Source organism: Acanthochromis polyacanthus, chromosome 12 (assembly GCF_021347895.1).
Source record: "Acanthochromis polyacanthus isolate Apoly-LR-REF ecotype Palm Island chromosome 12, KAUST_Apoly_ChrSc, whole genome shotgun sequence".
Taxonomy (NCBI): domain Eukaryota; kingdom Metazoa; phylum Chordata; class Actinopteri; family Pomacentridae; genus Acanthochromis; species Acanthochromis polyacanthus.
In genome coordinates this window covers 39,978,048-40,002,045 of record NC_067124.1, presented here as the reverse complement: position 1 = coordinate 40,002,045, position 23,998 = coordinate 39,978,048, and the positions used below count along the sequence as shown (strand labels likewise).

The following is a 23,998-nucleotide window of genomic DNA, read 5'->3' as shown; positions in this document are numbered from 1 at the left end:
TTTACCCACTGTTGGTTCATTTTTACCCCCTGCTGGTTCATTTTTACCCATTGTTGGTTCATTTCTACACACCATGGTTCATTTTTCTTCACTTTCTGGGCTCATGATGGACCCATGAGAGCTTTTCATCACAGAACTCTGCAGACTTTAGTTTTTCTGTCGAGTATTTGACTATTTAATGCTCACCTGACTCAGGCTGCTGTTGCTGCATCTTTCAGAAAACCACATTTCCCATCAGTCATTCTGTGTTAATTTAACTTTGCATGTAATATTTTGTTTGTGCAGCAGCATCAGTGTGTAGCAACTTCACGAGACTTCAAAGTTTGCCTAGGATATCGCTGCACAACCAGTCATCTTTATTAGCATCAACACACACACGTTTCACTGGTGTTTGTCAGACCGTGCCGTAGTGGCAAGAAAACAGTTTTGCATAATTGCAATATAATTACATGATAGTGAAGCGTAACCCTCGCTCAAAATAATCCATTAATCATTGTCTTGGATCTGGGCTGCAGAAACAAAAAGCTCAGCCGCCGCCGGAGATGCACAAACTGGCAGCGAGCGTCTCTCAATCTTCAGCTTGTCACTGCAACACAAGCTGCTAATTCATTATACATCACAGCAACGGGCTGCCAGGCGGCGCCGAGGCTGGAGGAGTTAACGGAGAAGCAGCCAACGGCAAAGTGAGAGTCACAATCTGAGCCGCATTCAGTCGGAGGTGGAATGAAAATGAGAAAATGAGACAGAAAACAACAAAAACGAGACACGAAAACGACAAAAACGAGACAGAAAACGACAAAAACAAGACTGAAATGACATAAATGCGACACAAAATGACAAAAACGAGACACAAAATGAGAATAACAAGAAAACGACACGGAAACAACAAAAAACGAGACACAAAAAAAAGACGAAAACAAGACACGAAAAAGACAAAAGACACGAAAACGACAAAATGAGACAAAAAATACATGAAAACGACAAAATGTGACACAAAATGCCAAAACAAGACAGAAAATGATAAAAACAAGACGCGAAAACGACATGAAAATGACTAAAACGATACACGAAATAACAAAAACGAGTCAGAAAATGATAAATGAGACATGAAATGACAAAAAAAATATAAAATTGACAAAAACACAACACATGACAAAATCGAGACACGAAAACGACAAAAACGAGACACGATAACGACAAAAACGAGATACGAAATGACAAAAACGACAGAAAATGACGAAAACGGCATGAAAATGACAAACGATACACGAAAAAAAAACTAGACAGAAAACGGCAAAAATGAGACATGAAATGACAAAACAAAACATAAAATTGACAAAAACGCAACACAACATAAAAAAATGAGACTCAAAACGACAAAAACAAGACACGAAAACGACAAAAACTAGACAGGAAGTGCTAGACGGCGCTGAGGCTGGAGGAGTTAACGGAGAAGAGTCACAATCTGAGCCGCATTCAGTCGGAGGTGGAAGGAAAAAGCTGGAGGCTCCTGCAGCATCCAGGCTTCACTCTTTCTGCAAATGTGTCCTCATCTCTCAGCTTCCTGATAGCAGCGGCCAATCAGAGACAAGCTGGAGCCTCTGCAGCATTTGTCATTTTGTGTCTCGTTTATGTCGTTTTGCATCTCGTTTTTGTCATTTTGTGTCTCGTTTTTGTTATTTGTGTCACATTTTTGTCTTTTTGCATCTATTTTTTCTTGTTTTGTGTATGTTATTGTCATTTAGTGTCTCCTTTGTCGTTTTCTGTATTTTCTGTTGTTTTGTGTCTATTGTTTTTGTCATTTTGTCTCGTTTATGTTGTTTTGTGTCTCGTTTTTGTCATTTTGTTTCTCGTTTTTGTTATTTGTATCACATTTTTGTATTTTTGTGTCTGGTTTTGTTGTTTTGTGTATGTTTTTGTCATTTTATGTCTTGTTTATGTTGTTTTCTGTCGTTTCTGTTGTTTTGTGTCTTGTCATTTTGCATCTCATTTTTATCCTTTTGTGTCGTTTTTGTTGTTTTGTGTCTCGTTTTTGTAATTTTTCTGTCGTTTTCCTCGTTTTGTGTCTTCTCTTTGTCATTTTGTGTCTCGTTTTTGTCATTTTGTGTCTTGTTTTTGTTGTTTTGTGTCATTTTTATCATTTTCTGTCTCGTCATTTCCATTTTATGTCTTGTTTTTTATTATGTTGCGTCCGTGGTTACTTTCTGTCTCATTTTTTTGTTTTTCTGTGGTCAGATGGAGGACGGCTGACCTCCATGTAGCCTCCTCCAGCCTCAATAGTCGTGCAGCAATGCAGCGATGCGGCGAAGTGCAGCCGAGCGGCGATACAGGACATGCGAGCTGTGAAAGATTAATGCAGGCGGTGGGCGGATGGAGACGAGTCCCACCTCCTGTCCTGCTGCAGGTTTACTGCAGCCCAACGAGGAGGATCTCTGCTCGTTTATCAGACGAACCGATGAGCCCGAACACAAACACAGAGAACAGGAGAACAGGTCACTTAGTGCTCGTCTGGATCCACTAAACCCTCTGGACTGCAGCTCTAGAGGCGCTTTTATTTATCTCCTGTCTGGTTTTAACTCACTGTGGCTCATTTTTAATTTTAAAACCTTGCAAAAAAAATCTTATGTTCTTAAGATTTCTGCAGCTGATCCGTGTCGCCCTTTTGTACCTCCATCTGTTTCTTTGCAGAACATCCAGTGGAAATATTCCAGCTGTGACCCCACATCTGTCCGTCTGTCCCTGCGTCTGTCTCTTCATCCCATCACTCCATCTCTCTCACAATCCATCCGTCAGCAACAGTGGTGTCCGTCCATCCATCTGTCTGTTCTCCTGCAGGACGCCGGCGGCTACTTTTCTGTCCGCCAGCGTGTCTGAACGCCTGTATGTATCTCTGTGTGTATTACTAACATCATCTGTGTGTTCAAGTTTATTTTCTGTGTGTTAACCCCTTCAGGTTTCATCTTCATAATGTCTCATTATGCTGACGACACACTAATATACCCGCATGTTAATCCATAACATAAGTTAACTTAACTTATGTAGTTTAATGTAGTATAACATCGTGTCACGTAGCACAACTTAATGTAACTTAACATAACTTATCTTATGAAACATATAGTACACGTTATTATTTTGTCTCATTTTTATCATTCAGTCTCATTTTTCTCATTTTATGTCATGTTTTTATCATTTTATGTCTCATTTTTATCATTCTGTCATGTTTTTTTATCATTTTATGTCTCATTTTTATCATTTTGTCATGGTTTTATCATTCAGTCTCATTTTTATCATTTTTTCTCGTTTTTATCATTTTATATCTCACTTTTATCATTCTTCGTCAGGATCTCATTCAAATGATGAGAAAATGTGTCAGAAATTTTGGCAGTTTATAAGTGAGTGTTAAAGTTGGGACTGATGGTGGAGCAGAAGGAGGTAGGAAAAGTGTGAAGGTCTGAAGGATGCAGGTGATGGAGGTGTGTTCAGGTGAGCAGCAGGACCTGGTGTCTGTAGAACAGTGATGATCTCAGCAGCTCTGAATGACTGCAGGAGTTTACTGGAGTCACTGCAGTGATCACTGAGGATGTGACCAGGATTTAAAAAGAGAAGGAAGGACCAAGTCAGGAAATACTGCAGAGCTGAAAGCAGGCAGGATGAGGGATGCTACCGATGTCTACTGTCTAGTACAGGGGTGTTAAACATGTGGCCTGCTGGCCAAAAGTGGTCCTCCAGAGGGTCCAATCTGGCCCTCAAAGTGTAAAAATTACAGAGAAGATGTTAACTGCAGAACAACATCTCATTTTTGTTGTTTTGTCTCTTGTTTTTGTCATTTTCTCTCTTGTTTTTGTTGATTTGTCTGTTTGTCGTTTTGTCTCGTTTTTGTTTTTTCACGTCTTGTTTTTGTCGATTTGTGTCTCATTTGTTGTTGTGCGTCTTGCTTTTGTCGGTTTCTCGTTTTTGTCATTTTTTGTCTCATTTTTGTCAGTGTCTCGTTTTTGTCATTTTGTCTTTTACATCATCAACCAATCTGCTACTGTGGCTTTTGGGTGACACATTTTATGTTATTTTCTGTCTAGTTTTTCATTTTGTGTCTTGTTTTTGTCGTTTTGTGTCTCATAATGCATGTTTGCATTGGTTTCTCCTAATTATCTGAATATCTCCGTATTATACATTTATTATACTCAAAAATATAAACGCAACACTTTTGTTTTTGCTCCCATTTTTTATGAGATGAACTCAAAGATCTAAAACTTTTTCCACATACACAATATCAGCATTTCTCTCAAATATTGATCACAAATCTGTCTAAATGTGTGATAGTGAGCACTTCTCCTTTGCTGAGATAATCCATCCCACCTCACAGGTGTGCCATATCAAGATGCTGATTAGACACCATGATTAAATGGTCTGTATTTATATAGTGCTTTACTATACCTGCAAGGTACCCAAAGCACTTTACATGATACGTCACATTCACCAATTCACACACTGATGGGGGAAGCTGCCATGCAAGGTGCTAACCACGACCCACCAGGAGCAATTAGGGGTTCGGTGTCTTGCTCAGAGACACCTTGACATGAGCACAACGGGGCGAGGATCGAACCAGAAACCCTCCGGTTGCAAGACGGCCACTCTACCCACTGAGCCATGCCGCCCCACAGGTGTGCCTTAGACTGCCCACAATAAAAGGACACTCTGAAAGGTGCAGTTTCTTTTATTGTGGGGGGTCCACTCTTCTTAAATGGCTGTGCAAAGTTGCTGGATATTGGCGGGAACTGGTACACACTGCCGTATACGCCGATCCAGAGCATCCCAAACATGCTCAGTGGGTGACATGTTCGGTGAGTCTGCTGGCCATGCAAGAACTGGGACGTTTTCAGCTTTCAACAATTGTGTACAGATCCTTGTAGCATGGGGCCGTGCATTATCCTGCTGCAACATGAGGTGATGTTCTTGGATGTATGGCACAACAACGGGCCTCAGGATCTGGTCACGGTATCTCTGTGCATTCAAAATGCCATCAATAAAATGCACCTGTGTTCTTGGTCCATAACAGACGCCTGCCCATACCATAACCCCACCACCACCATGGACCACTCCATCCACAACAGTGACATCAGAAAACCGCTCACCCACATGACGTCACACACGCTGTCTGCCATCTGCCCTAAACAGTGTAAACCGGGATTCATCCATGAAGAGAACAGCTCTCCAACATGCCAGACACCATTCAATGTGAGCATTTGCCCACTCAAGTCGATTACAATGATGAACTGGAGTCAGGTGGAGACCCCATGAGGACGACGAGCAGCAGATGAGCTTCCCTGAGACGGTTTCTGACAGTTTGTGCAGAAATTCTTTGGTTCTGCAAACCGATTGTTTCAGCAGCTGTCCCAGTGGCTGGTCTTAGACCGTCTTTGAGGTGAACATGCTGGATGTGGAGGTCCTGGGCTGCTGTGGTTACACGTGGTCTGTGGTTGTGAGGCTGGTTGGATGTACTGCCAAATTCTCTGAAACGTCTTTGGAGACGACTTATGGTAGAGAAATGAACATTCAGTACACCAGCAACAGCTCTGGTTAACATTCCTGCTGTCAGCATTCCATTGCACGCTCCCTCAAATCTTGCCACATCTGTGGCATTGTGCTGTGTGATAAAACTGCACCTTTCAGAGTGTCCTTTTATTGTGGGCAGTCTAAGGCACACCTGTGCACTAATCATGGTGTCTAATCAGCATGTTGATATGGAACACCTGTGAGGTGGGATGGATTATCTCAGCAAAGGAGAAGTGCTCACTATCACAGATTTAGACAGATTTGTGAACAATATTTGAGAGAAATGGTGATATTGTGTATGTGGAAAAAGTTTTAGATCTTTGAGTTCATCTCATAAAAAATGGGAGCAAAAACAAAAGTGTTGCATTTATATTTTTGTTGAGTGTATGTTTTCCAGACTGATTTTAAAGTTTTTCTGCTGTTTTAAATGTTCCATATCAATGCATTTCATTCATCATTCAGCTCTCGTGCTCAGATCCGATTCATTCCTCCGGAGAGCAGCTTCTGTTTATCCTGCAGACGTGAGCTCCTGATCTTCCTGCTGGCTTCGCTCACCTTTTCTTTCTCTTCTTCTCTCTCAGGAGTGAAGCGAGGAGTGTGTTCTCAGATCAACCACTTCCCGGAGGACGCAGACTTTGACCACGACGGGGCCGAGTACGTCCTACGTAAGTCCACATCTGCACCGCCGGACGAGGAGGGGGAATGGAAGGAGCTCGCTCCTCGGAAGATAATCTCATGAGGAAACAAACACGTGACGGCGTGCAGGCAGTCGTGGCCTAGTTGGTCCGTGCCCCGCGGCGCTCCGTCATACTACATGTGTGTCCGTGCACACATGAACAACGGCTCTGTTTACCACGCTGCAGAGGCTGTTTGTTGGCATTTAGGTGGCATTTCCTCTCCCATGGCCTCGTTGTCCTAGATGAGGGACCAGCATTAATGTGTGTGTGCGTGCACGTGCGCGTGTGCACGTTTGGCAGACATCCTGAAAGCACTGAAGGCCACATGGGAAGGTTTGATTCGATTGTGTGCTGAGAACTGAGTAATTAATTTACCCACTAGTTATTTCTGTTATGTGTCTCGTTTTTGTCGTTTTACATTTTATTTTTTCGTTTTGTCTTGTTTTCGACCTTTTGCGCCTCATTTTTGTTGTTTCGTGTTGTTTTTTGTCGTTTTGTGTCGTTTTGTGTCTTGCTTTTGTAACTTTGTCTTGTCTTTGTTGTTTTGTCTCGTTTTGTCACTTACTGTCTTGTTTCGATCATTTTGTCTTTTTTGTCACTTTGTGTCTCGTTTTTATCATTTTACGGCTCGTTTGTCATTTTGTGTCTTGCTTTAGTCACTTTGTCTTCTTTGTCGTCTTGTTTCGTTTGTCATTTTGTGTCTTCTTTTTATCACTTTGACTTGTTTTTTGTCGTTTTATGTCTTGTTTTTATTTTGTCTCATTTTTGTCATTTTGTGTCTTGTTTTTGTCGCTTTGTGTTGGATTTTTGTTGTTTTATTTCTTGTTTTTTGTTTTATGTCCAGTTGTTGTCATTTTGTGTCTTGTTTCGATCATTTTGTCTAGTCTCTTTTGTTTTGTGTCTAGTTTTGTCATTTTGTGTCTCGTTTTTGTCATTTTCTCCTTTTTGTTGTTTTCTGTCTAGTTTTTGTCTTTTGTCTTGTTTTTGTCGTTTCGTGTCTCGTTTTTGGCACTTCGTGTTTTCTGTCTTTTTTGTCATTCTGTCTCGTTTTTGTCATTTTGTGTCTTCTTTTTATCACTTTGACTTGTTTTTGTCATTTTGTGTCTTGTTTTTGTCGCTTTATGTTGGATTTTTGTTGTTTTATTTCTTGTTTTTTTGTTTTATGTCCAGTTGTTGTCATTTTGTGTCTTGTTTCGATCATTTTATGTCTAGTCTCTTTTGTTTTGTGTCTAGTTTTGTCATTTTGTGTCTCGTTTTTGTTGTTTTATGTCTTGTCTTGTGTTTTCTTGAGGGACCGGTGTTAATGTGTGTGTGCGCATGTGCACGTGTGTGTGCACGTTAGGCAGACGTCCTTAAAGCGGTGAAGGCCACATGGGAAGGTTTGATTCGTTTGTTTGCACAGAACTGAGTAATTAATTTCCCCAGCTGATATCCGGTGTTTATTCATGGAACCGTTCTTTTTTTCTGTCTGTGACAACTTTATTCTTTTCTTTTACATCTTTTAAACCTGCAGTAAGTTCAGAAACGTGTGTTTGTTGTGCACCAGATTGGCGACATTTTCCTCCTGGATCATTCCTTTTAAAGTCAACCAGGTCTGTAGAATAGTTCCCACCTGATCTCCTCAAAATCAGCAGTTTTTTTTAATGTACAATACTTTAGTGAAACCATCCAGAGTTCTACCTTCAAACTGTGAATATTTCCAGAGTTCCAGGTCCTTGAAGTCCATAGAGGAGGCTCCAGATTACCACAAAGACTCCACTCCATTTTTTTGCATCTTTCAGTGAAGATTTTGTTTCTTTTTGTGGTATAGTCATCTATTTTTGAGCCTTTTTGTATTGATTTTGCAACTCTTTGTGGTAGTTTTTGACCTTTTGTGGTGATTTTGCTTCAGTGGCAATTTTGGACCCTTTGTGCTGATTTTGCACCTTTTATTCTAATTTTGTGTCTTTTTGTGGTATATTTACCTCTTTTTGTGGTGAATTTGGGTATTTTTCTGGTGATTTTGTGTCTCTTTGTGGAAATTTTGATCCTTTTGTAATGATTTTGTGTATTTTTGGGGTAATTTTCCAGCTTTTTTAGTTATTTTAGTTGCAGTTTTCACTCGAACTCAGACATGTTTCTCCTCCTAAAAGTCATGGTTCTATCTGCTGGACTGATAAAGTTCTGAAACTCAGAATGGATGGAAAAAGTCAGTTAAAAAGCAATAAATCTGGACCCACCTCTCTGGACTTCAAGGACCTGGAACTGGAAATATTCCCAGTATGAAGGTAGAACTCTGATCATGAATAAAGTTACTGGAAATGAAGAACAAGATGGTTCTTTGTGGTACTTTTACTTCTTTGCATTGAGATTTTGTGTCTTTCTGTGATATATGCACCTAATTTTGTGGTGTTTTTGTGTCTTTTGTGGTAGTTTTGACTTTTTTGTGGTTATTTTACAGCTTTCAATTGAAATGTGGAGCCTTTTGTGGTACATTTTGTGGTTATTTTGTCTCTTTTTGTGGTAATTTTCCAACTTTTTTAGTTATTTTAGTTGATGTTTTTATCAGAACTCAGATGTGTTTTTCCTCTTAAATATTGTGTGTATCTGCTGGACTGATGAAGTTCTCGGGCTCAGAAAGGATGGAAAAAGTCCATTAAAAAGTGATATATTTGCCTGGAACTCTGACATACGCACAATATGAAGGTAAAACTTTGATCATTAAATAAAGTTATCAGTTGATTCTGAGGAGATCTAGTTGAAGAATGGAGTCATTTTCATTGGTTGATTTTGCTCTTTCAATTTTTTATTGTTAACTGATGCTAATGAAAGAAGAAATAATATTGCACATATTGCAATACCAGAAATAATATTCGTAGTAACTGAAACTTTTGCATCACTTTTGATTCAGATTATGCTGTTATTCTGGTCATGCTTCCTCTAACACTTTGTTCTTGTCCTCTGCTGTGTTTAGGGGTAGTCAGAGCTTCCAACATCTTCCCAATCCTCAGTGCCATCCTGCTGCTGATGGGAGGCATTTGCATCGCTGCTAGTCGTTTCTACAAAAGCAAAAGGAACATCATCCTGGGGGCAGGAATCCTCTTCGTGGCTGCAGGTAACTCTGGAATATTCTAACATCTGGACATGTATGCGAGTCAAAAATTTGTGTTTAACTAAGCTTCTTTATCAGTCATGTTGGGACAGAAATGTGACTTCAGTGGGTTAGGATTTTGTTGGAAAAATATCCTGGTTTTGGTTATTTGGTCATTTAATGGCATTTTTGCATCTTTAAGTGTCATTTTGGACAAACGTCATAGTATATACATGAAAATCGTCATACTTTAGTATTTTGTCCGAAATATGACAGAAATGTCATCCTTTAGTGTGTCATCCAAAGTGTGGTAAAAACATCATAGTTTAGTATATGTTGTTGAAAATATCACAAAAACGTCATAGTTTAGTATGTCGTCCAAAATGTGATAAAAACATCATAGTTTAGTATGTCGTCCAAATGTGGACAAAAACGTCATAGTTTAGTATGTCGTCCAAAATGTGATAAAAACGTCATTGTTTAGTATGTCGTCCAAAATGTGATAAAAATTTCAAAGTTCAGTATGTCGTCCAAAATGTGACAAAAACGTCATAGTTTAGTATGTCGTCCAAAATGACGACAAAAATGTCATAGTATAGTATGTCGTCCAAAATGTGGACAAAAACGTCATAGTTTAGTATGTCGTCCAAAATGTCGACAAAAACGTCAGTTTAGTATGTCGTCCAAAATGACGACAAAAACGTCATAGTTTAGTATGTCGTCCAAAATGTGGACAAAAACGTCATAGTTTAGTATGTCGTCCAAAATGTGATAAAAACGTCATAGTTTAGTATGTCGTCCAAAATGTGGACAAAAACGTCATAGTTTAGTATGTCGTCCAAAATATGGAAAAAAACATCATAGTTTAGTATGTCGTCCAAGAAGTCGACAAACAGGTCATAGTTTAGGATGTCATCCAAAAGGTGACAAAAACGTCACAGTTTAGTATGTCATCCAAAAAGTCGACAAAAAACGTCATAGTTTAGTATGTCGTCCAAAATGTGGACAAAAACGTCATTGTTTAGTATGTCGTCCAAAATGTGATAAAAACGTCATAGTTTAGTATGTCGTCCAAAAAATCGACAAAAACCTCATAGTTTAGTATGTCGTCCAAAATGACGACAAAAACGTCATAGTTTAGTATGTCGTCCAAAATGTGGACAAAAACGTCATTGTTTAGTATGTCGTCCAAAATGTCGACAAAAACGTCAGTTTAGTATGTCGTCCAAAATGACGACAAAAACGTCATAGTTTAGTATGTCGTCCAAAATGTCGACAAAAACGTCATAGTTTAGTATGTCATCCAAAATGTCGACAAAAACGTCACAGTTTAGTATGTCGTCCAAAATGTGGACAAAAACGTCATAGTTTAGTATGTCGTCCAAAATGTGATAAAAACGTCATAGTTTAGTATGTTGTCCAAAAAGTCGACAAAAACGTCATAGTTTAGTATGTCGTCCAAAATGTGATAAAAACGTCATAGTTTTAGTATGTCGTCCAAAATATGGAAAAAAAACCCTCATAGTTTAGTATGTCGTCCAAGAAGTCGACAAACAGGTCATAGTTTAGGATGTCATCCAAAAGGTGACAAAAAACGTCATAGTTTAGTATGTCGTCCAAAAAGTCGACAAAACGTCATAGTTTAGTATGTCGTCCAAAATGTGGACAAAAACGTCATTGTTTAGTATGTCGTCCAAAATGTCGACAAAAACGTCAGTTTAATATGTCGTCCAAAATGTGATAAAAATTTCAAAGTTCAGTATGTCGTCCAAAATGTCGACAAAAACGTCATAGTTTAGTATGTCGTCCAAAATGACGACAAAAACGTCATAGTTTAGTATGTCGTCCAAAATGTGGACAAAAACGTCATTGTTTAGTATGTCGTCCAAAATGTCCCACAAAAACGTCAGTTTAGTATGTCGTCCAAAATGACGACAAAAACGTCATAGTTTAGTATTCGTCCAAAATGTCGACAAAAACGTCATAGTTTAGTATGTCATCCAAAATGTCGACAAAAACGTCACAGTTTAGTATGTCGTCAAAATGTGGACAAAAACGTCATTGTTTAGTATGTCGTCCAAAATGTCCGACAAAAACGTCAGTTTAGTATGTCGTCCAAAATGTGATAAAAATTTCAAAGTTCAGTATGTCGTCAAAATGTCGACAAAAACGTCATAGTTTAGTATGTCGTCCGAAATGACGACAAAAACGTCATAGTTAGTATGTCGTCCAAAATGTGGACAAAGTCATTGTGTCGACAAAAACGTCATAGTTTAGTATGTCGTCCAAAATGTCCACAAAAACGTCAGTTTAGTATGTCGTCCAAATATGACGACAAAAACGTCATAGTTTAGTATGTCGTCCAAAATGTCGACAAAAACGTCATAGTTTAGTATGTCATCCAAAATGTCGACAAAAACGTCACAGTTTAGTATGTCGTCCAAAATGTGGACACAAAAACGTCATTGTTTAGTATGTCGTCCAAAATGTCGACAAAAACGTCATAGTTTAGTAAGGTCGTCCGAATGACGACAACAAACGTCATAGTTTCAGTTGATGTCGTCCAAATGGTGGTACAAATAACGTCATTGTTTAGTCATGTCGTCCAAAATGTCAACCAAAGAAACGTCAGTTTAGTTAGTGTGTTTCCCAAAATCGACGACAAAACGTCATAGTTTAGTACATGTCGTCCAAATATGTCGACAAAAACGTCATAGTTTTAGTATGTCCATCCAAATGTCGACAAACGTACAAGTTGTTAGTCATTATCACAAATGTCGACAAAACGTCACAGTTTAAGTATTGCTGTCCAAAATGTGGACAAAACGGTCATAAGTTTACGTAATGGGTCGTCAAAATGTGATAAAAACGTCATAAGTTTAATAATGTCCAATCAAGTCGACAAAAACCTCATAGTTTAGTATGTCGTTCCAAAATGTGATGAAAATTTCAAAGTTCAGTATGTCGTCAAAAAGTCGACAAAACCTCATAGTTTAGTATGTCGTCCAAATGTGATAAAAATTTCAAAGTTCAGTATGTCGTCCAAAATGTGACAAAACCGTCATAGTTTAGTATGTCGTCCAAAATGTCGACAAAAATGTCATAGTTTAGTATGTCGTCCAAAATGTCGACAAAAACGTCATAGTTTCGTATGTTCGTCCAAAATGTGATAAAAACGTCATAGTTTAGTATGTCGTCCAAAATATGGAAAAAAACATCATAGTTTAGTATGTCGTCCAAACGTGGACAAAAACGTCATAGTTAGTATGTCGTCCAAAATGTGGACAAAAACATCATAGTTTACTATGTCGTCCAAAATGTGACAAAAACGTCGTAGTTTAGTATGTCGTCCAAAATGTGGACAAAAACGTCATAGTTTAGTATGTCGTCCAAAAAGTCGACAAAAACGTCATAGTTTAGTATGTCGTCCAAAATGTGGACAAAAGCGTCATAGTTTAGTATGTCGTCCAAAATGTCGACAAAAACATCATAGTTTCGTATGTCGTCCAAAATGTGACAAAAACGTCATAGTTTAGTATGTCGTCCAAAATGTGATAAAAACGTCATAGTTTTGTAAGTCGTCTTTTTAGCAAAATCTCATTCCACCCACAATCAGACTGTGTGAGATAGCTCCTCCGCGTTCGTTGAATGAATGGCAGGACAAGGTATTTAGGTCTCATTAAACCATGTTTATTCAACAGTAGATTGAATATAGCAGCCAGAGCTCCAAACTTGTATCAGTGTCAACAACAGGATATTGTCAGTTCATGTTGTCTGAAACGCTATTCTTCCCCTGACCCAGCCTCAAATCCAGTTTCAAAGGTGCGTAAGCACTCAGGAGTGTCTTTCTTCTGATTGGTGGTCTTCTGTGCATCTGACCCCTTCCTTTGTGTATGAGCCGCCATCTTGTTCTGCTCCTGCTCTGGTTTGCTGTGCTCTGGGTACCAAGACCGAAGCAGTTGTTCTTACCTGTGGAACAGAGTTTTCCAGCATAACCTTGAAACAGTCCTCGTACTTTTCTTCTCTTAACAGCACACAGTGTAAACATTTGGAATAGGAATCTATAAAAGCAACAGTTAGTATGAAAACAATTAGTATAAAACAGTTGGTATCAAACTCATTTTGTAGAAATATCATACAAATCCCAGACGTCCAAAATATGACCAAAACATCGTCGTATAGTATGCCGTCCAAAAACTCGACAAAAACGTCATAGTTTAGTATGTCGTCCAAAATGTGGACAAAAGCGTCACAGTTTCATATGTCGTCCAAATGTGACAAAAACGTCATAGTTTAGTATGTTGTCCAAAATGTGATAAAAACGTCATTGTTTAGTATGTCGTCCAAAATGTCGACAAAACGTCATAGTTTCGTATGTCGTCCAAAATGTGACAAACATCATACTTTAGTATGTCCGTCCAAATGTGGAAACAAACGTCTAGTTAAGTATGTTGTCCAAATGTGGAAACAACGTCATAGTTTAGTAATGTCGTCCAAAATATGGAAAAAATGTCATTGTTTAGTATGTCATCCAAAACGTGGACAAAAACGTCATAGTTTAGTATGTCGTCCAAAATGTGGACAGCAACGTCATAGTTTAGTATGTCGTCCAAAAATGTGGACAACAACGTCATAGTTTAGTATGTCGTCCAAAATATGGAAAAAAATGTCATAGTTTAGTATGTCATCCAAAACGTGGACAAAAACGTCATAGTTTAGTATGTCGTCCAAAATGTGACAAAAACGTCATAGTTTAGTATGTCGTCCAAATGTGGACAACAACGTCATAGTTTAGTATGTCGTCCAAAATGTGGGACAAAAACGTCATAGGTTAAGCTATGTCGTCCAGAGTCGACAAACAGGTCATAGTTTTGGATGTCGTCCAAAAGGTGACAAAACGTCATAGTTCAGTATGTCATCCAAAAGTCGACAAAAAACTCATAGTTTAGTATGTCGTCCAAAATGTGATAAAATTTCAAAGTTCAGTATGTCGTCCAAAATGTGACAAAACCGTCATAGTTTAGTATGTCGTCCAAAATGTCGACAAAAAACGTCATAGTTTAGTATGTCGTCCAAAATGTCGACAAAAACGTCATAGTTTCGTTTGTCGTCCAAAATGTGATAAAAACGTCATAGTTTAGTATGTCGTCCAAAATGTGGACAAAAACGTCATAGGTTAGTATGTCGTCCAAGAAGTCGACAAACAGGTCATAGTTTAGGATGTCGTCCAAGAAGTCGACAAAACATCATAGTTTCGTATGTCGTCCAAAATGTGACAAAAACGTCAATAGTTTAGTATGTCGTCCAAAATGTCGACAAAAACGTCATAGTTTAGTATGTCGTCCAAAATGTGGACAAAAACGTCATAGTTTAGTATGTCGTCCAAAATGTGGAAAAAACATCATAGTTTAGTATGTTCGTCCAAAACGTGGACAAAAACGTCATAGTTTAGTATGTCGTCCAAATGTGATAAAACGTCATAGTTTCGTATGTCGTCCAAAAGTCGACGAAAACTGTCATAGTTTAGTATGTCGTCCAAAAAGTCGACAAAACTCATAGTTTAGTATGTCGTCCAAAATGTGGACAAAAGCGTCATAGTTTAGTATGTCGTCCAAAATGTCGACAAAACATCATAGTTTCGTATGTCGTCCAAAATGTGACAAAAAACGTCATAGTTTAGTATGTCGTCCAAAATGTGATAAAAAACGTCATAGTTTTGTAAGTCGTCTTTTTTAGCAAATCTCATTCCACCCACAATCAGACTGTGTGAGATAGCTCTCCGCGTTTCGTTGAATGAATGGCAGGACAAGGTATTTAGGTCTCATTAAACATGTTTATTCAACAGTAGAATTGAATATAGCAGCCAGAGCTCCAAACTTGTATCAGTGTCAAACAGGATATTGTCAGTTCATGTTGTCTGAAACGCTATTCTTCCCCTGACCCAGCCTCAAATCCAGTTTCAAAGGTGCGTAAGCACTCAGGAAGTGTCTTTCTTCTGATTGGTGGTCTTCTGTGCATCTGACCCCTTCCTTTGTGTATGAGCCGCCATCTTGTTCTGCTCCTGCTCTGGTTTGCTGTGCTCTGGGTACCAAGACCGAAGCAGTTGTTCTTACCTGTGGAACAGAGTTTTCCAGCATAACCTTGAAACAGTCCTCGTACTTTTCTTCTCTGAAACAGCACACAGTGTAAAACATTTGAATAGGAATCTATAAAAGCAAGCAGTTAGTATGAAAACAATTAGTATAAAACAGTTGGTATCAAAACTCATTTTGTAGAAATATCATACAAATCCCAGACGTCCAAAATATGACCAAAAACATCGTCGTATAGTATGCGTCCAAAAACTCGACAAAAACGTCATAGTTTAGTATGTCCGTCCAAAATGTGGACAAAGCGTCACAGTTTCATAATGTCGTCCAAAATGTGACAAAAACGTCATAGTTTAGTATGTTGTCCAAATGTGATAAAAACGTCATTGTTTAGTATGTCCGTCCAAATGTCGACAAAAACGTCATAGTTTCGTATGTCGTCCCAAAATGTGACAAAAACATCTACTTTAGTATGTCGTCCAAAATGTGGACAAAAACGTCATAGTTAAGTATGTTGTCCAAATGTGGACAACAACGTCATAGTTTAGTATGTCGTCCAAAATATGGAAAAAATGTCATTGTTTAGTATGTCATCCAAAACGTGGACAAAAACGTCATAGTTTAGTATGTCGTCCAAAATGTGGACAGCAACGTCATAGTTTTAGTATGTCGTCCAAAATGTGGACAACAACGTCATAGTTTAGTATGTCGTCCAAAATATGGAAAAAATGTCATAGTTTAGTATGTCATCCAAAACGTGGACAAAAACGTCATAGTTTAGTATGTGTCCCAAAATGTGACAAAAACGTCATAGTTTAGTATGTCGTCCAAAATGTGGACAACAACGTCATACGTTTAGTATGTCGTCCAAAATGTGGACAAAAACGTCATAGGTTAGTATGTCGTCCAGAAGTCGACAAACAGGTCATAGTTTTGGATGTCGTCCAAAAGGTGACAAAAACGTCATAGTTTCAGTATGTCATCCAAAAAGTCGACAAAAACTCATAGTTTAGTATGTCGTCCAAAATGTGATAAAAATTTCAAAGTTCAGTATGTCGTCCAAAATGTGACAAAACCGTCATAGTTTAGTATGTCGTCCAAAATGTCGACAAAAACGTCATAGTTTAGTATGTCGTCCAAAATGTCGACAAAACGTCATAGTTTCGTTTGTCGTCCAAAATGTGATAAAAACGTCATAGTTTAGTATGTCGTCCAAAATGTGGACAAAAACGTCATAGGTTAGTATGTCGTCCAAGAAGTCGACAAACAGGTCATAGTTTAGGATGTCGTCCAAGAAGTCGACAAAAACATCATAGTTTCGTATGTCGTCCAAAAATGTGACAAAAACGTCATAGTTTAGTATGTCGTCCAAATGTCGACAAAAACGTCATAGTTTAGTATGTCGTCCAAAATGTGGACAAAAACGTCATAGTTTAGTATGTCGTCCAAAATGTGGAAAAAAACATCATAGTTTAGTATGTCGTCCAAAACGTGGACAAAAACGTCATAGTTTAGTATGTCGTCCAAAATGTGATAAAACGTCATAGTTTCGTATGTCGTCCAAAAGTCGACGAAAACGTCATTGTTTTACTGTCGTCCAAAATGTGGACAAAAACATCATAGTTTACTATGTCGTCCAAAATGTGGCAACAAACGTCGTAGTTTAGTATGTCGTCCAAAATGTCGACAAAAACGTCATAGTTTCGTATGTCGTCCAAAATGTCGACAAAAAACGTCATAGTTTCGTATGTCGTCCAAAATGTGACAAAAAACGTCATAGTTTAGTATGTCGTCCAAATGTGATAAAAACGTCATAGTTTAGTATGTCGTCCAAAATGTCGACAAACGTCACAGTTTCGTATGTCGTCCAAAATGTCGACAAAAACGTCACAGTTTCGTATGTCGTCCAAAATGTGATAAAACGTCATAGTTTAGTATGTCGTACAAGATGTGGACAAAAGCGTCATAGTTTCGTATGTCGTCCAAAATATGATAAAAACGTCATAGTTTAGTATGTCGTCCAAAATGTGGACAAAACGTCATAGTTTAGTATGTCGTCCAAAAAGTCGACAAAAACGTCATAGTTTAGGTATGTCGTCCAAAAAGTCGACAAAAACGTCATAGGTTAGTATGTCGTTCAAAATGTGGACAAAAACTTCATAGTTTTGTAAGTTGTCTGTTTTAGCAAAATCTCATTCCAACCCACAATCAACTGTGTGAGATAGCTCCTCCGCGTTCGTCTGATGAAATGACAGGACATGGTATTTTGGTCTCATTAAACATGTTTATTCAACAGTAGATTGAATATAGCAGCCAGAGCTCCAAACTTGTATCAGTGTCAACAACAGGATATTGTCAAGTTCATGTTGTCTGAAACGCTATTCTTCCCCTGACCCAGCCTCAAATCCAGTTTCAAAGGTGCGTAAGCACTCAGGATGTGTCCTTTCTTCTGATTGGTGGTCTTCTGTGCATCTGACCCCTTCCTTTGTGTATGAGCCGCCATCTTGTTCTGCTCCTGCTCTGGTTTGCTGTGCTCTGGGTACCAAGACCGAAGCAGTTGTTCTTACCTGTGGAACAGAGTTTTCCAGCATAACCTTGAAACAGTCCTCGTACTTTTCTTCTCTGAAACAGCACACCAGTGTAAAACATTTGGAATAGGAATCTATAAAAGCAAGCAGTTAGTATGAAAACAATTAGTATAAAAACAGTTGGTATCAAAACTCATTTTGTAGAAATATCATACAATCCCAGACGTCCAAAATATGACCAAAAACATCGTCGTATAGTATGCCGTCCAAAAACTCGACAAAAACGTCATAGTTTTAGTATGTCGTCCAAAATGTGGACAAACAACGTCATAGTTTAGTATGTCGTCCAAAATATGGAAAAAAATGTCATAGTTTAGTATGTCGTTCCAAAACGTGGACAAAAACGTCATAGTTTAGTATGTCGTCCAAAATGTCGACAAAAATGTCATAGTTTAGTATGTCGTCCAAAATTGTGGACAACAACGTCATAGTTTAGTATGTCGTCCTAAAAGTCGACAAAAACGTCATAGTTTACTATCTCGTCCAAAATGTGACAAAAACATCATAGTTTCGTATGTCGTCCAAAAAGTCGACAAAAACGTCATAGTTTAGTATGTCGTCCAAAATGTGGACAACAACGTCAATTGTTTAAGTAATGTCGTCCAAAATATGGAAAAAATGTCATAGTTTAGTATGTCGTTCCAAAACGTGACAAAACGTCATAGTTTAGTATGTCGTCCTAAAAGTTGACAAAAACGTCATAGTTTACCTATCTCGTCCAAAATGTGACAAAAACATCAATAGTTTCGTATGTCGTCCAAAAAGTCCACGAAAACGTCATAGTTTAGTATGTCCTCCAAAATGTGGACAAAAACGTCATAGTTTAGTATGGCGTCCAAATTGTTGACAAAAACGTCATAGTTTCATATGTCGTCCAAAAGGTTACAAAAACGTCATAGGTGAGTATGTCGTCCAAAAAGTCGACAAAAACGTCATAGTTTCATATGTCGTCCAAAAGGTTACAAAAACGTCATAGTTTAGTATGTCGTCCAAAATGTGGACAACAACGTCATAGTTTAGTATGTCGTCCAAAATATGGAAAAAAATGTCATAGTTTAGTATGTCGTCCAAAACGTGGACGAAAACGTCATAGTTTAGTATGTCGTCCAAAATGTGGACAAAAACGTCATAGTTTAGTATGTCGTCCCAAAATGTGGACAACAACGTCATAGTTTAGTATGTCGTCCAAAATATGGAAAAAAAACGTCATAGTTTAGTATGTCGTCCAAAACGTGGACAACAACGTCATAGTTTAGTATGTCGTCCAAAATATGGAAAAAAATGTCATAGTTTAGTATGTCATCCAAAACGTGGACAAAAACGTCATAGTTTAGTATGTCGTCCAAAATGTGACAAAAACGTCATAGTTTAGTATGTCGTCCAAAATGTGGACAACAACGTCATAGTTTAGTATGTCGTCCAAAATGTGGACAAAAACGTCATAGTTTAGTATGTCGTCCAAGAAGTCGACAAACAGGTCATAGTTTTGGATGTCGTCCAAAAGGTGACAAAAACGTCATAGTTCAGTATGTCATCCAAAAAGTCGACAAAAAACTCATAGTTTAGTATGTCGTCCAAAATGTGATAAAAATTTCAAAGTTCAGTATGTCGTCCAAAATGTGACAAAACCGTCATAGTTTAGTATGTCGTCCAAAATGTCGACAAAAACGTCATAGTTTAGTATGTCGTCCAAAATGTCGACAAAAACGTCATAGTTTCGTTTGTCGTCCAAAATGTGATAAAAACGTCATAGTTTAGTATGTCGTCCAAAATGTGGACAAAAACGTCATAGGTTAGTATGTCGTCCAAGAAGTCGACAAACAGGTCATAGTTTAGGATGTCGTCCAAGAAGTCGACAAACAGGTCATAGTTTAGGATGTCGTCCAAAAGGTGACAAAAACGTCATAGTTTAGTATGTCGTCCAAAAAGTCGACAAAAACGTCATAGTTTAGTATGTCGTCCAAAATGTGGACAAAAACGTCATAGTTTAGTATGTCGTCCAAAATATGGAAAAAAACATCATAGTTTAGTATGTCGTCCAAAACGTGGACAAAAACGTCATAGTTTAGTATGTCGTCCAAAATGTGATAAAAACGTCATAGTTTCGTATGTCGTCCAAAAAGTCGACGAAAACGTCATTGTTTACTGTCGTCCAAAATGTGGACAAAAACATCATAGTTTACTATGTCGTCCAAAATGTGGCAAAAACGTCGTAGTTTAGTATGTCGTCCAAAATGTCGACAAAAACGTCATAGTTTCGTATGTCGTCCAAAATGTCGACAAAAACGTCATAGTTTCGTATGTCGTCCAAAATGTGACAAAAACGTCATAGTTTCGTATGTCGTCCAAAATGTGATAAAAACGTCATAGTTTAGTATGTCGTCCAAAATGTCGACAAAAACGTCACAGTTTCGTATGTCGTCCAAAATGTCGACAAAACGTCACAGTTTCGTATGTCGTCCAAAATGTGATAAAAACGTCATAGTTTAGTATGTCGTACAAGATGTGGACAAAAGCGTCATAGTTTCGTATGTCGTCCAAATATGATAAAAACGTCATAGTTTAGTATGTCGTCCAAAATGTGGACAAAAACGTCATAGTTTAGTATGTCGTCCAAAAGTCGACAAAAACGTCATAGTTTCGTATGTCGTCCAAAATGTGACAAAAACGTCATAGTTTAGTATGTCGTCCAAAATGTGATAAAAACGTCATAGTTTTGTAAGTCGTCTTTTTAGCAAAATCTCATTCCCACCCACAATCAGACTGTGTGAGATAGCTCCTCCGCGTTCGTTGAATGAATGGCAGGACAAGGTATTTAGGTCTCATTAAACATGTTTATTCAACAGTAGATTGAATATAGCAGCCAGAGCTCCAAACTTGTATCAGTGTCAACAACAGGATATTGTCAGTTCATGTTGTCTGAAACGCTATTCTTCCCCTGACCCAGCCTCAAATCCAGTTTCAAAGGTGCGTAAGCACTCAGGAAGTGTCTTTCTTCTGATTGGTGGTCTTCTGTGCATCTGACCCCTTCCTTTGTGTATGAGCCGCCATCTTGTTCTGCTCCTGCTCTGGTTTGCTGTGCTCTGGGTACCAAGACCGAAGCAGTTGTTCTTACCTGTGGAACAGAGTTTTCCAGCATAACCTTGAAACAGTCCTCGTACTTTTCTTCTCTGAAACAGCACACAGTGTAAAACATTTGGAATAGGAATCTATAAAAGCAAGCAGTTAGTATGAAAACAATTAGTATAAAAACAGTTGGTATCAAAACTCATTTTGTAGAAATATCATACAAATCCCAGACGTCCAAAATATGACCAAAAACATCGTCGTATAGTATGCCGTCCAAAAACTCGACAAAAACGTCATAGTTTAGTATGTCGTCCAAAATGTGGACAAAAGCGTCACAGTTTCATATGTCGTCCAAAATGTGACAAAAACGTCATAGTTTAGTATGTTGTCCAAAATGTGATAAAAACGTCATTGTTTAGTATGTCGTCCAAAATGTCGACAAAAACGTCATAGTTTCGTATGTCGTCCAAAATGTGACAAAAACATCATACTTTAGTATGTCGTCCAAAATGTGGACAAAAACGTCATAGTTAAGTATGTTGTCCAAAATGTGGACAACAACGTCATAGTTTAGTATGTCGTCCAAAATATGGAAAAAAATGTCATTGTTTAGTATGTCATCCAAAACGTGGACAAAAACGTCATAGTTTAGTATGTCGTCCAAAATGTGGACAGCAACGTCATAGTTTAGTATGTCGTCCAAATGTGGACAACAACGTCATAGTTTAGTATGTCGTCCAAAATATGGAAAAAAATGTCATAGTTTAGTATGTCATCCAAAACGTGGACAAAAACGTCATAGTTTAGTATGTCGTCCAAAATGTGACAAAAACGTCATAGTTTAGTATGTCGTCCAAATGTGGACAACAACGTCATAGTTTAGTATGTCGTCCAAAATGTGGACAAAAACGTCATAGGTTAGTATGTCGTCCAAGAAGTCGACAAACAGGTCATAGTTTTGGATGTCGTCCAAAAGGTGACAAAAACGTCATAGTTCAGTATGTCATCCAAAAAGTCGACAAAAACTCATAGTTTAGTATGTCGTCCAAAATGTGATAAAAATTTCAAAGTTCAGTATGTCGTCCAAAATGTGACAAACCGTCATAGTTTAGTATGTCGTCCAAAATGTCGACAAAAACGTCATAGTTTAGTATGTCGTCCAAAATGTCGACAAAAACGTCATAGTTTCGTTTGTCGTCCAAAATGTGATAAAAACGTCATAGTTTAGTATGTCGTCCAAAATGTGGACAAAAACGTCATAGGTTAGTATGTCGTCCAAGAAGTCGACAAACAGGTCATAGTTTAGGATGTCGTCCAAGAAGTCGACAAAAACATCATAGTTTCGTATGTCGTCCAAAATGTGACAAAAACGTCATAGTTTAGTATGTCGTCCAAAATGTCGACAAAAACGTCATAGTTTAGTATGTCGTCCAAAATGTGGACAAAAACGTCATAGTTTAGTATGTCGTCCAAAATGTGGAAAAAAACATCATAGTTTAGTATGTCGTCCAAAACGTGGACAAAAACGTCATAGTTTAGTATGTCGTCCAAAATGTGATAAAAACGTCATAGTTTCGTATGTCGTCCAAAAAGTCGACGAAAACGTCATTGTTTACTGTCGTCCAAAATGTGGACAAAAACATCATAGTTTACTATGTCGTCCAAAATGTGGCAAAAAACGTCGTAGTTTAGTATGTCGTCCAAAATGTCGACAAAAACGTCATAGTTTCGTATGTCGTCCAAAATGTCGACAAAAACGTCATAGTTTCGTATGTCGTCCAAAATGTGACAAAAACGTCATAGTTTAGTATGTCGTCCAAAATGTGATAAAAACGTCATAGTTTAGTATGTCGTCCAAAATGTCGACAAAAACGTCACAGTTTCGTATGTCGTCCAAAATGTCGACAAAAACGTCACAGTTTCGTATGTCGTCCAAAATGTGATAAAAACGTCATAGTTTAGTATGTCGTACAAGATGTGGACAAAAGCGTCATAGTTTCGTATGTCGTCCAAAATATGATAAAAACGTCATAGTTTAGTATGTCGTCCAAAATGTGGACAAAAACGTCATAGTTTAGTATGTCGTCCAAAAAGTCGACAAAAACGTCATAGTTTAGTATGTCGTCCAAAAAGTCGACAAAAACGTCATAGGTTAGTATGTCGTTCAAAATGTGGACAAAAACTTCATAGTTTTGTAAGTTGTCTGTTTTAGCAAATCTCATTCCACCCACAATCAGACTGTGTGAGATAGCTCCTCCGCGTTCGTTGAATGAAATGACAGGACATGGTATTTTGGTCTCATTAAACATGTTTATTCAACAGTAGATTGAATATAGCAGCCAGAGCTCCAAACTTGTATCAGTGTCAACAACAGGATATTGTCAGTTCATGTTGTCTGAAACGCTATTCTTCCCCTGACCCAGCCTCAAATCCAGTTTCAAAGGTGCGTAAGCACTCAGGATGTGTCTTTCTTCTGATTGGTGGTCTTCTGTGCATCTGACCCCTTCCTTTGTGTATGAGCCGCCATCTTGTTCTGCTCCTGCTCTGGTTTGCTGTGCTCTGGGTACCAAGACCGAAGCAGTTGTTCTTACCTGTGGAACAGAGTTTTCCAGCATAACCTTGAAACAGTCCTCGTACTTTTCTTCTCTGAAACAGCACACAGTGTAAAACATTTGGAATAGGAATCTATAAAAGCAAGCAGTTAGTATGAAAACAATTAGTATAAAAACAGTTGGTATCAAAACTCATTTTGTAGAAATATCATACAAATCCCAGACGTCCAAAATATGACCAAAAACATCGTCGTATAGTATGCCGTCCAAAAACTCGACAAAAACGTCATAGTTTAGTATGTCGTCCAAAATGTGGACAACAACGTCATAGTTTAGTATGTCGTCCAAAATATGGAAAAAAATGTCATAGTTTAGTATGTCGTCCAAAACGTGGACAAAAACG

General features: G+C 38.2%; 1 protein-coding gene across 1 annotated transcript in view; it reads left to right on the top strand.

Moving 5' to 3' along the window:
- Positions 1 to 23,998, top strand: part of cacng8b (calcium channel, voltage-dependent, gamma subunit 8b) — a 41,851-nt gene that overhangs the window by 2,834 nt on the left and 15,019 nt on the right. The window contains exons 3-4 of the mRNA XM_051956461.1: positions 6,132 to 6,215; positions 9,181 to 9,321. Coding sequence (XP_051812421.1) covers positions 6,132 to 6,215; positions 9,181 to 9,321 — 225 coding nt within the window. The remainder of the gene's footprint in view (positions 1 to 6,131; positions 6,216 to 9,180; positions 9,322 to 23,998) is intronic.